Below are 18,250 nucleotides of genomic sequence, written 5' to 3'. Positions count from 1 at the left end.
TTGGCCATTTGTATATCTTCCTTGGAGAAATGCCTACTTAGCTCTTTTGCCCATTTTTTAATTGGGTTGCTTGTTTTCTTCTTGTAAAGTTGTTTGAGTTCCTTATATATTCTGGATATTAATCCTTTCAGGTTATGGCATTTTAGAATATTTTAGTTTGCAAACTGGATTTTTGTTTTAATTTTGTGACTTGGTTATGGAATAGGTAGAAATCCAAATATTTATTGCTCGTCAGGGAACAATTGAAGCTCTCCCTTCCCCACCAGGATCTGTATTGAAAGGGCAGTAAGGGTAGTGGGAGGACCTGAGATTTAATCAAGAAGGTTCTCAGGTAGGCTAGTGATGGGGGAAAGGGAGGGAAGAAGGGACTATGGGAGGAAGGAGGGGTGAATGAGAGGTGACCTGAATGAGCCATGATATGACCTTCAACCCCTGGGAACAGATTAAGAAGGGAGTGGGCTGCTGCCTAGAGAAAGCTGTTAAAGACCCACAGTGGAGACCCTGTTGAAGCACCTGGGAATCCTATGGGAACCGAATCTTTTTTTTTTTTTTAAAGATGACCGGTAAGGGGATCTTAACCCTTGACTTGGTGTTGTCAGCACCATGCTCAGCCAGTGAGCTAACCGGCCGTCCCTATATGAGATCCGAACCCGTGGCCTTGGTGTTATCAGCACCGCACTCTCCCGAGTGAGCCACAGGCCGGCCCCCATGGGAACTGAATCTTGAAGTGCAGACCACCAGACAATGTGGGAATGAGACTCAGGCCCTGGTGCACCCTGGACAAGGGCCGGTTATAGTTCTCTGCAGGAGGAGTGATTCATGTGCATTTCTCTGCACCTGGGAAGACTTCTGCCCTTTTACCTCCTTTACCTCTGCTTGAGCTCTGTTGGAACAGCTATGTGGACTGCCTACCACACACCCCACCCCTGCTGACCCATAATAGCTCAGGGCCCAGGTAAACTAGAAAGAAGGTGGAGGGGGGAGGGGTTCTGAACAACAGAGGTAGGGGACTCCCATCACCACCTAAACCAACATGGAAGGCAGCTCCTGGGCCTGACCCTGAAGCCTGGTGTCCCCCCCCCTTTTTTTTTGAATAGCCATTTGGATGAAAGGTTTTGGCAATCCCTTTGGACAGAAGCTGAAAATCCAATCAGGATAAACTGGTTCAGGCATGTGATTGGAGCTCAGTTTAGATGTTATAGATTGGATTACAATGGGTTTAAAAGGGGTGGGACCTACTGATCAGATTGCAAAAAGGACCTTGAAGGGCAAGCAGAGTTCTTGGACACAGGGAGCATTGCTGCTGGAGTCTGGACAAATTTCCCCTCCACTGTTGCCCTTCCTTGTGGCCCAGAGTGTAAAATATTGAGCCACAGTGAATCATCTGGACACACAACTTTAGGAACTAGTGAGCTAAGAAATTTGATCTCCTTAATTTGCTTTCCTAAAACCAGGGTCAACAAACTTTTTTTGTGAAGGACTAGATAGTAAATAATTAAGGCATTGCGGGTTATGCAGTCTCTGTTGCCACTTTAGCAGTCCCCCCTTATCCAAAGTTTTGCTTTCTCAGGTTTTGGCTACTTGTGCTAAACTGCCAGCTGAAAATATCAAATGGGAAATTCCAGAAATAAACAATTCATAAGTTTTAAATTGTGCACCTGCTGGAGACCAGCTCCATAGGATTCGTTGGACTTGAATAGGTGGTGTGTCGTCAGCGAGGAAAAAAGAGAAAGTCGGACCACAAATGTCTAGTGCAAGTGTGGACAACGACCACATGAATCTTTCTTTATTTATATTTTTTACTTAATCTTTTACATAATGATTTATCTTTTAATCAAAACATTTCTTATTTTATTTCTATTGAAAAGGAAAGGTCAAAATGTTCCAAAGCATTCATGCTTTGAAAAAAACACCTACTCATGCATCAATAGTTCACCCCAAAGTCTGTGGCTTGTGGCCAGGAAACTATACAGTAGCAGCATGCTTAATTTCAAAACATCAGACTTTCATTCTGAATCACAATTTTAACCTTTTAAACTTACACATAAACTTATATTCTAAACTCCTATTAAGTCTTACTTATACTTATACTTAACAGTGTAATGTTTTATGTTTATACCAACTATGCTAATTCTTAATCAACTAAAACCATATTACTTACATCATGATTCTATATAATAAAATATAACAATAAATCTCTACTACTGTTAAATTATTCTAAATTATAAACTAACCTAAAACAAACCTGTTAATATCAAAACTTGCTTATATTCTTGTACTATTTTACTTATTTATCTCTTTAATGAAACCTTTTATTTCCCTGCCAATAGACTCCGGGAACAGCACAGGGGACAAAGTAAAAAGTTAAATGACCCTTCTTAAGTTTGTTAAAATACACTGTGTCATTTCAATCCTGGAATGATATGTACTTGGTGAGTCAAGTGAAGCAATGGGAGTGGAGAAGGAACAAAGAAATCTGTAACTGGTTGTGATCAATTAGTTGTAAACACCACTGCACTCGGACCCACCGTCTCCCTAGGAGACAAGGATTTATAAAAATTTAACACAATAACTTCATTCCACACGCACAAGAGCATGATCACAACTATAGAGCTAGTTATTCTAAAATTATGGGTCAATGCACACACCACTAACAGGAAAGATCAACAACAAAATGGAATCAAGCCAACCCATACTGGGAACATGCATCAAAAACACCTTTAGTACTGACAATGCTCTTTAAATAAACCAATTAATTCTGATATATATTTAACATGTCCCTTGAGAAACTCCAGGGCCCTTGGAATTCCCCAAAGCCATGCCAAGCCAAAAGGTTGGGCTTTTTCATTTTGGAAAGCTCTGTCAAGTAACCAAAGGTGAACAAACAGGAAATTCCACGGAGCTATGCCACACACGCGGGATCCCCCCACAGCCTAGCTGAACAAGGGGTGTCGCTCCTCAGGCTTCTGAGCCATTCCCTATAGCAGGATGGCTCTTGACATGCACCATTATGTGTGATGAAATCCCGCTCCATCTCACTCCATCCCAGTTGGGACGTGAATCATCCTTTTGTCCAGAGTATTAACACTGTGTAGGCCACTCACCTATGAGTCACTTAGTAGCCATCTCGGTTATCAAATCAACCGTTGCAGTATCACAGTGCTTGCATTCAGGTAACCCTTATTTTACTTAAGAATGGCTCCAAAGTGCAAAAGTAGTGATGCTGGCAATTTGGATATGCCAAAGAGAAGCTCTAAAGTGCTTCCTTTAGGGCCGGCCTGTGGCTCACTCAGGAGAGTGTGGTACTGATAACACCAAGGCCACGGGTTCGGATCCTTATATAGGGATGGCTGGTTAGCTCACTGGCTGAGCGTGGTGCTGACAACACCAAGTCAAGGGTTAAGATCCCCTTACCGGTCATCTTTAAAAAAATAATAAAGTGGTTCCTTTAAGTGAATAGGTGAAAGTTCTCAATTTAATAAGGAAACAAAGAAATCGTATGCTGAGGTTGCTAAGATCTGCAGTACAATAAGATATTTTGAGACAGAGAGACCACATTCACATAACTTTTATTATAATACATTGTTATAATTGTTCTATCTTATTATTAGTTATTGTTGTTAATCTCTTACTGTGCCTAATTTATAAATTAAAGTTTATCATAGCTATGTATGTATAGGAAAAAAATAGTGTATATAGGTTTCAGTATTATCCATGGTTTCAGACATCCACTGGGGGTATAAGAAGGTAGCCCCTGAGGATAATGGGGGACTACTGTACTCAACTCTGTCATAATAGTGGGAAAGCAGCCATGAAGAACAGCACTAAACAAATGATCATGGCTGTGTTCCAACAAAATTTTATTGTGGACACTGAAATTTTGAATGTTATATAATTTTCAGGTGTAACAAAATATTCCTTTGGTTTTTTATTCCCCAAAATTAAAAAATGTAAAATTTAAAAAAATCCTTAAAAAATGAAAAATCATTTGGGCTTGCCAGTTTGCTCAGTTGGTTAGAGCGCAGTGTTGGGATCCCAGTACTGGCCAGCCGAGAATTACACATTCTTAGGCTTGCTGGCAGTACAAAAACAGTGTAGGGCCAATTTGTTAATCCCTGTCTTAAACCATTGTTAGCCAAAATGCAGCTGGCATCCCATTAGTAGACTGTAAAATGAATTTAGTAGGCTGTAGTCAGCTTACAAAAAGAAAAAGGTTTTTCACTGATGCTAAGAAAGCATTGATTTTAAGATACATTATTTTTGATACCACTACAACATGAAACAACATATCTTGAAAAACAAATTATAAAACTTATTTCGTATTGATGAGAAGGTATGATGAGATGCAATCTGATTTCACAGATGTTAAAATGAAAAATATAGGCATACCCCTTAGAATCAATGAAATGTAGCCACTTAGCTCAGTTGGTTAGAGCATGGTGCTCATAACACCAGGGCCAAGAGTTGTGATCTGTGAACCATTCAGCTGCCAAAAAACAAAAAGAAAAGGAAAAGAAAGGAAAGGAAAAGAATATGGTCATAGAGAATATGCTGATCTATAGCTCTACAGTCCCCCTTAATTCTTACAGAAAAGAAAAAGAAAATGAAAAAGAATCAATGAAATGTGTTGTTCACATAAATGATATTAATAACAGCCACTGTTTATTTATATAACAGAGACTTAGCATATACAATACGACAGAGATTGCCCTAGAGGCTGAGGATACAGCAGTAAACAAAACACAAGTCCCTACCCTCATGTAGCTTATAATCTATGGGTAGAGATAGAAGAGAGTTAAGATATATTTTATTTATTTCGTGGTAGGCAGCGATAAATGCTGAGTTGAAAAATATAGCATTGGGGGGAGAATAGGGCATGTGAGTTGTGGGAGGTTGTGATTTTTGATAGTGTGGTCAGGGTAGGCCTGCTGAGAAGGAGGCATGGACCTGAAGCAGGCCAGGAGCCCACAAGGGATCAATCTGAGAAAAGAGCATCCAAGACAGGTGGTACAACAAAAGTCCTGAGAAAATAAAGGGCCTGGTGTGTTCCACACTCACAGAGCTCAGGGTGGATGCAGTGGAGCCAGAGGGGGGCAGAAAAGATAAGGACCTCAGTGGGCAAGGGCTCTAGGGTTCTATTCAGCATTTTAAGTTAACTGGTATTTCTTAAGAATGATATGGAAAGTCACTGGAGACTTAGCAAAAGAGTGAATGTCAGCTCTTCTGTAAATTTTAACAGGAGCATTGGAGCCACCATGGGGAGCTCTGATAAAAGATTTAAGACTAGCAACTTCTGCAACAATCCAGGGAAAAAACACGGTGCTTCCCATCAGGGAAGCGGCCCCACAGAGAGAAAGAAGTGATCAGATTCAGGATGCCTTTAGGAGACTCAGCAGACAGGGTTTGCTAATTGATTGACTGTAGGGTATGAGGGAAAGTCTGGCAGAGGGTGACTCCAAAGTTTGTGGACTGAGCAACTGGGTTTACTGGAATAGCAAGTTTTTTGAGAGCTACCTTTTGTAGCTGTTGGTTAGAAATCTTAGATATCCAAGAGGGTATACCTGGAGCTAGGAGGAGGTGAGAGGCCCCTGGGGTGCAGAATTTAAGGAGGCAGGCCTCTGAGATGTTCAGCCTGGGCATCCTGAAATCCTAAAGGCTTCACCTGCCTTACAATTGCAGAAGACTTGGGGGAAGAGGGAGAGGTAAATTTGGAGCTATCATATCACTTATATGGTTCAAGCCTGTTTTCCCATAAGTACAATGGTGATTTTAATAGCTATCTCAGTGTTTTAAGGGAAGATTAAATAAAGTGTTGATTTTGTCTTTTGAAATAAGTACTGACTGTTGTCACGCAGTCGCACTTAGGTGGAAATTTATTAAAAGACAGCTCTGGAAGTTGAAGGGACCACTTGCTGCAAGAAAAAGTAATTTAAAAATGGCAGATATGTTTGAGGATGAACAAAAACCAGAACCACCAAAGAAGCATGTAAGAGAATCCAAACAGAGGGACAAGGAAGATGAAGACGTTGAGCTGATAATTGCTGGGGTGGGACACATAAACAAAGATGCTGAAATTCTCTTTGTCAGGATGATTTTAAATTCAAAACCAGTCATTTCAAACATTTTGAACAGAGTCACCCCAGGCTTATATTCAAAAAGAATGAAAGGCCACTTCAGTCAAGACCTTGCTCACGTTTCTCAGCCTGCAAATCATGTGTCCCCTACAGCAAAAGCAGTGGCCATCACACCAGTTTCTCAGTCTGAATGGAGATCAATAGGTAGTCCTATTACTTTTGAGTCTTCATCTAAATGTGGTTATAAAATGAACTCACAGGGCCGGCCCGTGGCTGGCTCGGGAGAGTGCGGTGCTGATAACACCAAGTCCACAGATTTGGATCCCTATATAGGGATGGCCGGTCTGCTCACTGGTTGAGTGTGGTACTGACACCACCAAGCCAAGGGTTAAGATCCCCTTATCAGTCATCTTAAAAATAAGTAAATAAATAAAATGAGCTCACCACAAGTTGGTCCTCACATTTCCTCAGATTTGCTCTCTCCAAAGACTCAGTGTTTAGCTGGAGCTGTGCTTTCTGTAAGAGGCAAAGATGAGAATCCTCGTGATGCAAAGCGACTTTCCATGTTGGATACAAACCGTAGAAATCCCAAAAGGCCTAAACTCACAGATGCAATTCCAGGGGCACATTCTTCAGCTGTAGCCCCTTCGGATATCTCTCCCATAAGGAACACAAGTACACCCTCAAAAAGTGTCTGCCTCTCAGCAGGCCATGTTCAGAATGGAGCATCATTACCTTGGGCCTATGCTAATGAAAAGGCACATTTCAATCTTATGAATCCAGATGGAGCAAATAGTTCTGAAGGACTGGTAAAAACAGACTTTTGAAATGTAGTAAGTTGAAACAAGACATTTGATCCCAAGAAAGGAAATCTGATCATGTCACTTAGTGTCTTTTACTATGGACAGCATGAAGGAGATGGGAAGCCAGAACAGAAGACTCACACAACCTTTAAATGCTTCAGCTGCTTGAAAATTCTAAAAAATGTTAAGTTTATGAATCACATGAAGCACCATTTGGAACTTGAGAAGCAGAACGACAGTTGGGAAAACCACACCACTTGCCAGCACTGCCATCAACAGTTTCCCACTCCTTTCCAGCTGCAATGTCACATTGACAGTGTGCACACTACCCAGGAGCCCTCTGCAGTTTGTAAAATCTGTGAGTTATTGTTTGAAACAGATCAGGTTCTCTTCCAACACATGAAGGACAATGATAAGCCTGGGGAAATGCCCTATGTGTGCCAGGTCTGCAGTTACAGATCCTCAACTTTTGCTGATGTGGAAACACACTTTAGAACAGGCCATGAAAACACTAAGAATTTGCTTTGTTTTGTTTCAAAAATTTCAAAACTGCAGTACCATACATTAATCATTGTTGGAGGCATTGGAGCAAGAAAGTCTTTCGATGTTCCATGTGCCGCTTACAGTTTTCGACTTTGAAGGAAGAAATAGAGCACAAAACCAAGAATCATCAAACATTTAAAAAGCCAGAGCAACTGGAAGGGTTGCCTCCTCAAACAAAAGTTATTATTCAAACTTCAGTTTAACCAGTAGCAAGAGATGCAGCATCCATTATTGTGAGAAATACTGCCCCTTGGCTGTCACCCGTAAAAACTAAAAAGTGGATGCCTATGAACACTAAATATTGTAGACTCTCTTGCAGCAAAGGTTCTGGCTAAAAACATGTTCTACCCAACTATAGGAATTCTAAAAGGTAGAAATGAGGTTAGTTCACCATCTGTACATCACATCTATAGATGCTAATAAGCAATGTCATCGACTATCAGGTTTTCATATATATATATATATATATATATATATATATATATAATTATTTTTTTTTTTGACAGCTGGCCAGTATGGGGATCTGAGCCCTTGACCTTGGTGTTATCAGCACCATGCTCTCACAAGTGAATTGTAAGGTTTTACAGTGACATCTCTTTAGCTCCCTTCTGTTAGCTCAGAAGTCTTTTTGTCCCTTCCTGGGAAAACCCTTCCTTACAATGTAACCACTATTCTGACCTTTACTACCATAGGTTTAGTTTTTCCTGTTTTTGAACTTTAAATAAATGGAATCACACAACAGATTCTTGTCTTTTGTTTCTTTCAAATAAGTGAGATGCATTCTTTCTGTGGGTAGCAGTAGCACATACTTTTTCTTTGCAGGGTAAAATTCCATTGAATGAATATTGCACAGTTTTATATATCCATTTTACAGTAGATGAACTTTGAGGCTAATTCTTTGGCTATTTTGAATAAAGCTGCTATGAGTTTGTGCATGTCTTTTGGTAGATATATGTAGTCATTTCTCCTGGACATGCACAGCTATGAGAAGTGCTGGAACTGCACATATTTAGCTTTTTAATATAGATACTGCTAAATACTTTTTCAAAGTGATTGGAACAATTTACATTCTGACCACCAATATTGAGAATTCCATTGCTACAGATCCAAAATTCATACTGTCAGTCCTTTTAATTAGTGCCTGTCTCTTGAAGTTGAAGTAGTATCACATCGTGGTTTTAATTTGCATTTTTCTGATGAGTAATGATCTTGAGAATATCTTTTTCATATGGTAACTGGCCATTTGGATATTATCCTCTTTTTATTAAGTGTCTATTCATGTCTTGTCCTCTCTCCCCTTTTAAAAACTGGGCTGACTGTCAACTGGGAAGGGTATGAGGGGACTGTTGGCACACTGAAAAACTCCCGTATCTTGATCTGGATGGTAATTCCATGGTCTACATATGTACATTAAGGTTGGTCCTTCATGTGTCTTATTTAAGAAATTATTTATCTACCAAGGACGTAAAGATATTCCTCCTAAGTTTTCTTGTAGAAGATTTACTGCTTAGCCTTTCACATGGAGATCTATGAGCCATCTCAAATTGATTTTTCATTTACGGGGTGATAAATCAAGGCATCAGGTTAATTTTTTCATACGCATATCCAAATCAACCAGCAGCATTTACTAAAAAGGCTATTTTCTTCCCCACCGTATTGTGGTGGAAACTTTGTATGCATCAGGTATGACTGTGTATATGTTTCTGGGCTCTATTCCATTCCATTTTTCCAGTTCTCTATCTACAAATTAAGAACAGAAAGATCATTTAAAAAAACCCTACAAGTTTGGAAATTAAATAATATAGTTCTAAACAGGGCTGGGACTATGGTGAAGCAAGCAAAGAGCCTAAGGTACAAAAGTGCTATCTCTGTGCTTTCATGAACCTGGAAGTGAGTGTCTCCTTAATGTGCTCTAGGATCCTTGCTTACCTAGTCCTAGTCCTGGTTGTTCTTGCAAATAATAATCCATAGTTCTTCTAAGAAATCACAGTGGAAAAAGGAAAATGTTGAGTTGAGTGATATTGAAAATGACCACAAAATTTATGGGATAAAGCTAAAACAGTTCTTAGAAATTTATATCTCTAAATGCATATATTTTCAAAAAAACAAAAAAAGAGTTGAGAAATTAATTTTCTAAGCCAGTGCTGTCCATAGAACTTTCTGCAATAATGGAAATGTTCCTCATCTGCTCTGTCCAATATGCTACATGAGACTACTGAGCTGTTGAAATGTGACTAGTGTGACTGAGGTACTAAATTTTTAATTTTATTTATTTTTGATTAATTTAAAATTAAAGGCAGAAGAAACAAATCTTTCTTACAAAAGAATTTCAAGTGATTTGTTGCCAGAGTCCAGCTCCACGGGATTCTTTGGACCTGAATAGGTGGTGTGGAATTGGCGTAGAAAGAAAGACATGGACCACAAACATCTAGAGCAAGTGTGGACAACAACCACGTGAATCTTGCTTTATTTATATTTTTTACTTAATCTTTTACATAATGATTTATCTTTTAATCAAAACATTTCTTATTTCATTTCTATTGAAAAAGAAAGGTCAAAATGTTCCAAAGCACTCATGCTCTGACAAAAACATCTACTCATGCATCAATAGTTCACCGCAAAGCCTGTGGCTTGTGGCCAGGAAACTATACAATAGCAGCATGCTTGGCTTTAAAACGTCAGACTTTCGGTCTGAGTCATAAATCTTTACCTTTTTAGCTTGCATTTTAACCTATATTTTAAACTCCCTTTTAATCTTACTTATATTTACTACATTTAATTTTAATAACATTGATTGGTTATGTTTAACAATTTAATATTGTTCATACTTTGCATGGATCATTCTGATTCATAATCAAAATCACAATCTTTATAACATGATTTTTATTATAATAAAATTTAACTATAAATCTCTATTAAATTTCTATGTTATTGTTAAAAAATTCTGTATTACAAGTGGATTTAAGCAAAACCTGTTAATATAAAAATTTGTTTGTGTTTTTCTACTATCTAACTTATTTATCTTTATAACTTTAATTTCCCTGTCAATAGACTCCAGGAACAGCACAGGGGACAAGGTGAAAAGTTAAATGACGCTTCTCAAGTTTATAAAAGTACACTTCGTCATTCTTGTTATTACTATGGAATGATATATTCTTGGTGAGTCAAATGAAGCAGTGGGAGTGGAGAAGGAACAAAGAAATCTGTATCTGGTTGTGATCAATTAGTTGTAAACACCACTGCACTCAGTCCCACCATCTCCCTAAGAGACATGGATTTATAAAAATTTAACACAATAACTTCATTCCACACGCACAAGAGCATGATCACAACTATAGAGCTAGTTATTCTAAAATTATGGGTCAATGCACACACCACTAACAGGAAAAATCAACAACAAAATGGAATCAAGCCAACCCATACTGGGAACATGCATCAAAAACACCTTTAGTACTGACAATGCTCTTTAAATAAACCAATTAATTCTGATATATATTTAACATGTCCCTCGAGAAACTCCAGGGCCCTCGGAATTTCCCAAAGCCATACTAAGCCAAAAGGGTAGGCTGTTTAATTCTGGGAAGGCTTGTCAAGCAACCAAAGGTGAACAAACAGTAAATTCCACGGAGCCATGGCACACACACAGCCTGCTGAACAAGGGGTATCACTCCTCAGGCTCCCATGCCATTCCCTATAGCAGGATGGCTCTCGACAATTTGTGTAGATACTCTTTTCTCAACGAGACATCATGCTTCTTCCTGAGTGCAGGCAGGATTTAGTGACTTGCTTCCAAAGAATACAGCATAAAAAGGGAAAAAAGTAAGTTTACAGTGGAGAAACGAGTAATTAGTCATATTGATAGCAAATATCCCTTATGAGAAGTGATAAGAAGGACACGTCAAGTCTGTGATATTCTTCCAGAAACTCATACCCCCAGTGTAAACATGATAAAACATCAAACCCAAATTGAAGGACATTATGCAAAATACATGACCCTTATTTTTTAAAGCTGTCAAGATCATGAAAGGTAAAAAAAAAGTTTAGGAAACTGTCACAGACCAGAGTAGGCTAAGGAGACATGATGATGAAATGCAGTTCAGTATCCTGGATGGAATCTGGAACAGAGAAAGGATGTTAATGGAAAAACTAGTGAAATTTGAATAAAGTCTGGAGCTTAGGCCCAGCCCAGCTGAGTGCACACCAACCAGAGAGGCGCCACACCAGAGAGGCCCTAGATCCACGGAGACCACGTGCCTTGCAGTGCCAGCACACAACTGAGCACATAGGCCTCACTACCACCGGACTCCATCCCCAGCCCGGCCGAGTGTGTGCCAACCAGAGAGGTGCCTCCCTGGAGATGCCCAAGACCCGAGGTGGCCACGCACCTGAGGCACCAGTGGGTGACAGAGCAGACACTGAGGCAGCCATGCCAAACTGGCAGCCCCAACAGCATTGTAGCCAGACAATAGTGTCGAACCAGTGGACCGTAAAATCCCTTGCCACAATGACTAAACATCAAAGGAAAGATACCAGAAATATGAAAAATCAAGAAAGTACACGACCAAAGGGTAATAACTCTCAAGCTCTAGACCCTATACAACAAGAAGCCCTTGAAAATCTGACAAGGAATTTCAAGTGATAATTCTAAGGAAACTAAACATGATACAAGAAAATTCAGCTAGACAACATGATGAAATGAGGAAAAGTATACAGGACCTGAAAGAAGAAATGTACAAGGAAATCAATGCCCCGAGAAAGAATGTAGCAGACCTTGCCAAACTGAAGAATTCATTCAATGAAATAAAAAACATAACAGAGAGTTTAACCAGCAGGCTTGCAGAAGCAGAAGAGAGAACTTCTGACCTTGAAGATGGGCTGTTTGAAATAACACAGGCAGACAGAAAAAAAGAAAAAAGAATTTAAAACATCAAAAAAAATCTAAGAGAGATATCAGACAACCTTAAGTGCTCAAATATCCGAGTCATGGGTATTCCAGAAGGGGAGGAAAAAGGAGATTGCATTGAAAATATATTCAACAAAACAGTGGCAGAAAAATTCCCAGGTATAGGCAAAGACACAGATCTTCAGACTCAGGAAGCTCAAAGATCCCCAACTGTATTCCACCCAAGAAGGGCCTCTCCAAGACATGTTAGAGTCAAATTGGCAAAACTCAAAGACAAAGGGAGAATCTTAAAAGCTGCAAGAGAGAAGCATCAAATCACCTATAAGGGAGCCCCAATCAGACTAACATCAGACTTTTCATCACAAACCCTAAAAGCCAGAAAGGAATGGGATGATATATTCAAAATACTAAAAGACAGAGATTGCCAGCCAAGAATACTCTAGCCCTCAAGGCTATCCTTTCGAAATGAATGGCAAATAGCATATTTCTCAGACAAACAAAAACTGTGGTGTTGACTACCAAATGACCACCCTTACAAGAAATCCTCAAGGGAGTACTGGGTTTGGTTCCTGAAAAATAACTACCACTGCCATAAAACTCAAGAAAAATCAAAACACACTGGTAAAATAAAAATGGCAACAATGAAGAGAAAAAAAAAGTTTATCTACAACCCAAGGAACCAACAAATACAGAAGATAAACAGTAAATCAGAAAGAACAGAACAAAAGACACTTAAGACATCCAAACAAAAATCAATAAAATGCTAGGAGTAAATCAACACCTTTCAATAACAACTCAATGTAAAAGAATTAAATCTCCCAATCAAAAGACACAGACTGGCTGACTGGATTAAAAAGGAGGACCCAACTATATGCTGCCTACAAGAGACTCACCTCAAGTATAAAGACACAACAGACTAAGAGTGAAAGGATGGAAAAAGATTTACCATGCAAACAGAAATGAAAAACTAGCTGGAGTAGCTATTCTTATATCTGATAAAATAGACTTTAAACTAAAAACCATAAAAAGATATAATGAGGGCCACTACATAATGATAAAAGGATTGATCCATCAAGAAGACATAACAATCATAAATATATATGCACCCAATGTTGGAGCAGCTAGGTTTATTTATTTATTTTATTTTATTTATTATTTTGTCGATTAATCAATCATGGTGATTGATTAATACAATGTGATTGATTATTGTGGCCCATTACCGAAACCTCCCTCCCTCCTCCCTCTCCCGCTCCCACCCAACAATGTCCTTTCTGTTTGCTTGTCATATCAACTTCAAGGAATTGTAGTTGTTATGTCTTCTTCCCCCCCCCCAGTTTTTTTTTTTTTGTGTGTGTGAGTTTATTTATTTATTTTTAGCTCCCACCAGTAAGTGAGAACATGTGGTATTTCTCTTTCTGTGCCTGACTTGTTTCACTTAATATAATTCTCTCAAGGTCCATCCATGTTCTTGCAAATAGCAGTATTTCATTCGTTTTTATAGCTGAGTAGTATTCCATTGTGTAGATATACCACATTTTCCGTATCCACTCATCTGATGATGGACATTTGGGCTGGCTCCAGCTCTTGGCTATTGTAAAGAGTGCTGCGATGAACATTGGGGAACAGGTATACCTTCGACTTGATGATTTCCATTCCTCTGGGTATATTCCCAGCAGTGGGATAGCTGGGTCATATGGCAGATCTATCTGCAATTGTTTGAGGAACTGGAGCAGCTAGATTTATAAAGCAAACTCTATGAGACCTAAAGAAGGAAATAGACACTAATACCATAATAGCAGGAGACCTGAACACCCCACTATCAATATTGGACAGATCATCTAGGCAATGAATCAGCAGAGAAACACAACATCTAAACAAAACTCTAGACCAATTGGAATTGGCAGATATCTACAGAATATTCCATCCAACAACCTCAGAATATTCATTCATCTCATCAGCACATCGATCATTCTGCAGGATAGATCACATGTTAGGTCACAAATCAAATCTTAACAAATTCAAAAAAATTGGAATTATCCCATGTATTTTTTCAGACCACAATGAATTAAAATTAGAAATCAATAACAAATGAGACTCTGGAAACTATACAAACACATGGAAATTAAACAGCATTCTACTTAATGACATATGGGTCCAAGAAGAAATCAAACAGGAAATCAAAAAATTTATTGAAACTAATGAAAATAATGATACATCATACCAAAACCTGTGGGATACTGCAAAAGCAGTACTAAGGGGGAAATTTATCACATTAAATGCTTACTTCAGAAGAATGGGAAGATGGCAATTGACAACTTTTCACCTTAAAGAACTAGAAAAACAAGAACAATCCAAACCCAAAGTTAGCAGACAGAAAGAAATCATTAAGCACAGAGCAGAACTTAATGAAATTGAAACTCAAAAAACAATACAAAAGATCAACAAATCAAAAAGTTGGCTTTTTGAAAAGATAAATAAAATTGACAAACCATTAGCATGGCTAACTAAAAAAAGAAGAGAGAAGATTCAAATAAAAATTAGAAATGAAAAAGGTGATATTACAACTGAAATACAAGGAATCATTCGAGACTACTGTAAACAACTATATGCCAACAAATTTGAAAATCTGGAGGAAATGGATAAGTTTCTGGACACACACAAGCTACCAAAACTGAGCCAAGAAGATGTAGAAAATCTGAACAGACCAATAACAATAGAAGAGATTGAAGCTGTTATCAGAAGGCTCCCAACAAAGAAAAGCCCAGAACCAGATGGATTCACAGCAGAATTCTATCAAACATTCAAAGAGGAATTGACACCAATGCTCTACAAGCTATTCCAAAAGATTGAAACAGACACAAATCTCCCAAACTCATTCTATGCAGCAAACATCACCCTGATACCAAAAGCAGGTAAGATACAACTAAAAAAGAAAACTACCGGCCAATATCCTTGATGAATATAGACACAAAAATCCTCAATAAAATACTAGCTAACAGAATACAGCAACACATGCAGAAAATTATACACCATTATCAAGTGGAATTCATCCCAGTGATGCACGGTTGGTTCAACATACGCAAATCAATAAATGTGATACACCACATCAATAAATCAGACAGAAGGAGCATATGATCATCTCTACAGATGCTGAAAAAGCATTTGATAACATTGAACACTCATTCTTTATAAAGACTCTCTACCAGTTAGGTACAGATGGAAAGTATTTCAACACAATTAAAGCCATATATGATAAACCCTCTGCCAATAGCATCCTGAATGGGGAAAAACTGAAAGCTTTTTCTTTAAGAACAGGAACTAGACAAGGATCCCCACTCTCACCACTCCTATTCAGCATAGTGTTGGAAGTACTAGCCAGAGCAATCAGAGAAGAGAAGGAAATAGAGAGAATCTTGACTGGAAAAGATGAAGCCAAACTGTCCCTGTTTGCAGATGACATGATCCTATATATCCAACAGCCTAAAGCCTCTACAAAAAGCTCTTGGAGTTGATAAATGATTTCAGCAAAGTAGCAGGATACAAAATCAACACAGAAAAAATCAGTAGCATTTCTATTCTCTAATAGTGAACATGCAGAAAGAGAAATCAAGAAAGCTTGCCCATTTACAGTAGCCACCAAAAAAAAAAATAATAATAAAGTACTTAGGAATAGAGTTAACCAAGGATGTGTACAATCTCTATAATGAGAACTATAAACCACTGCTGAGAGAAATTAAAGAGGACACAAGAAAATGGAAAGATATCCCATGCTCTTGGATTGGAAGAATCAACATAGTGAAAATGTCCATACTACCCAAAGTGATATACAGATTCAATACAATCCCCATCAAAATTCCAATGACATTTTTCTCAGAAATGGAAAGAACTATCCAGACATTTCTATGGAATAACAAAACACCACGCATAGCCAAAGCAATGCTGAGCAAAAAAAATCAAGCTGGAGGCATAACACTACCTGACTTTACACTATACTACAAAGATATAATAACCAAAACAGGATGGTACTGGCATAAAAACAGACACACTGATCAATGGCATAGAATAGAGAATCCAGAAATCAACCCACACACCTATAGCCATCTGATCTTTGACAAAGGCACCAAGCCTATACACTGGGGAAGAGACTGCCTCTTCACCAAATGGTGCTGGGATAACTGGATATCCATATGCAGGAGAATGAAACTAGACCCATACCTCTCACCGTATACTAAAATCAACTCAAAATGGATTAAGGATTTAAATATACACCCTGAAACAATAAAACTTTTTAAAGAAAACATAGGAGAAACACTTCAGGAAGTAGGACTGGACACAGACTTCATGAATACAACCTCAAAAGCATGGGCTATCAAAGGAAAAATAAATAAATGGGATTATATCAAACTAAAAAGCTTCTGCACAGCAAAACAAACAATTAACAGAGTTAAAAGAAAACCAACAAAGTGGGAGAAAATATTTGCAAAATATACATCTGACAAAGGATTAATATCCAGAATATACAAGGAACTCAAACAACTTTACAAGAAAAAAGCCAGTAACCCAATTAAAAAATGGGCAGAAGAGCCAAATAGGCATTTCTCAAAGGAAGATATACGAATGGCCGACAGACACATGAAAAAATGCTCAGCATCACTCAGTATTTGGGAAATGCAAGTTAAAACCACATTGAGATACCATCTCACCCCAATTAGGATGGCTAATATCCAGAGACTGAATGATAAATGCTGGCGAGGTTGTGGAGAAAAAGGAACTCTCATACATTGTTGGTGGGACTACAAAATGGTGCAGCCTCTATGGAAAATGGCCTGGAGGTTTCTCAAACAATTGCAGATAGATCTATCATATGACCCAGCTATCCCACTGCTGGGAATATACCCAGAGGAATGGAAATCATCAAGTCAAAGGTATACCTGTCTCCAATGTTCATTGCAGCATGGTTTACAATAGCTAAGGGTTGGAACAAGCCCAAATGTCCATCATCAGATGAGTGGATTCAGAATATGTGGAATATCTACACAATGGACTACTACTCTGCTATAAACAGGAATGAAATACTGCCATTTGCAACAACGTGGTTGGACCTAGAGAGAATTATATTAAGTGAAACGAGTCATGCAGAGAGAGAGAAACATCACGTTCTCACTTATTTGTGGGAGCTAAATATAAATAAATAAATGCACAAATAACCTGGGGTGGGGAGGGAGGGAAGAAGACACAACAATTACAATTCCCTGAAGTTGATAGGACAAGTGAACAGATAGGAGGTTGTTGGGATGGAGGGGGGAGAGAGAGGAGGGAGTCAGGTTTCGGTAATTGGCCACAATAATCAACCACATTGTACATTGACAAAATAAAATTAAATTAAAAAAAAAAAGAAATACAAAGAAAAAAAGAAAGGCCTGGAGCTTAGTTAATCGTAACTTATTGATGGATATTAAATTACTGTGAGAACAAAAGGCAGTCATTTCACATACAAGAGTACTTCAAAAAGTTAATGGGAAGATTTACATTATCATTTAATTATATTTTCCCACAAGCTTTTTGAAGTACTGTCTTATATACATTTAACACTTTGCAAATATCTTCTGTACATCTACAATCTCTTAATTTTAAGTATGGGATACTTCACCGAACAGAAATCTTCAAATGTAGGAGATCAATATTTAGACTATGTAATCTGATCATAATGCAACCAAATTAGAAACTGATAAAGAAATAGCTTTACAAATAGACTTGGAAAAGAAAGAACATATATTACTATATAACTCTTGAGTTAAAAAGAGAATGACTAGGAATATTAGGACATACTTGGAACATACTCCCAAACAAAAACTGTGGGAACTTAAACTGTTAAAACTGGTACTTGAGATAAATTTATAGCGTTAAAAATACAAGATAAATAAAAG

At 38.2% G+C, this 18,250-nt stretch overlaps 1 protein-coding gene across 1 annotated transcript; it reads left to right on the top strand.

Moving 5' to 3' along the window:
• The first annotated feature begins 5,935 nt into the window (after positions 1 to 5,935).
• On the top strand, positions 5,936 to 7,755 carry LOC134370785 (zinc finger protein 280A-like). The gene is given in 3 exon segments (XM_063087752.1): positions 5,936 to 6,317; positions 6,504 to 7,403; positions 7,406 to 7,755. Coding segments are annotated over 3 exon segments (1,632 nt in total).
• Positions 7,756 to 18,250: the final 10,495 nt, after the last annotated feature.

This window comes from Cynocephalus volans, chromosome 2, assembly GCF_027409185.1.
Source record: "Cynocephalus volans isolate mCynVol1 chromosome 2, mCynVol1.pri, whole genome shotgun sequence".
Taxonomy (NCBI): domain Eukaryota; kingdom Metazoa; phylum Chordata; class Mammalia; order Dermoptera; family Cynocephalidae; genus Cynocephalus; species Cynocephalus volans.
The sequence above is the reverse complement of the archived record's forward strand: the minus strand, read 5'-3'. Positions and strand labels throughout refer to the sequence as shown.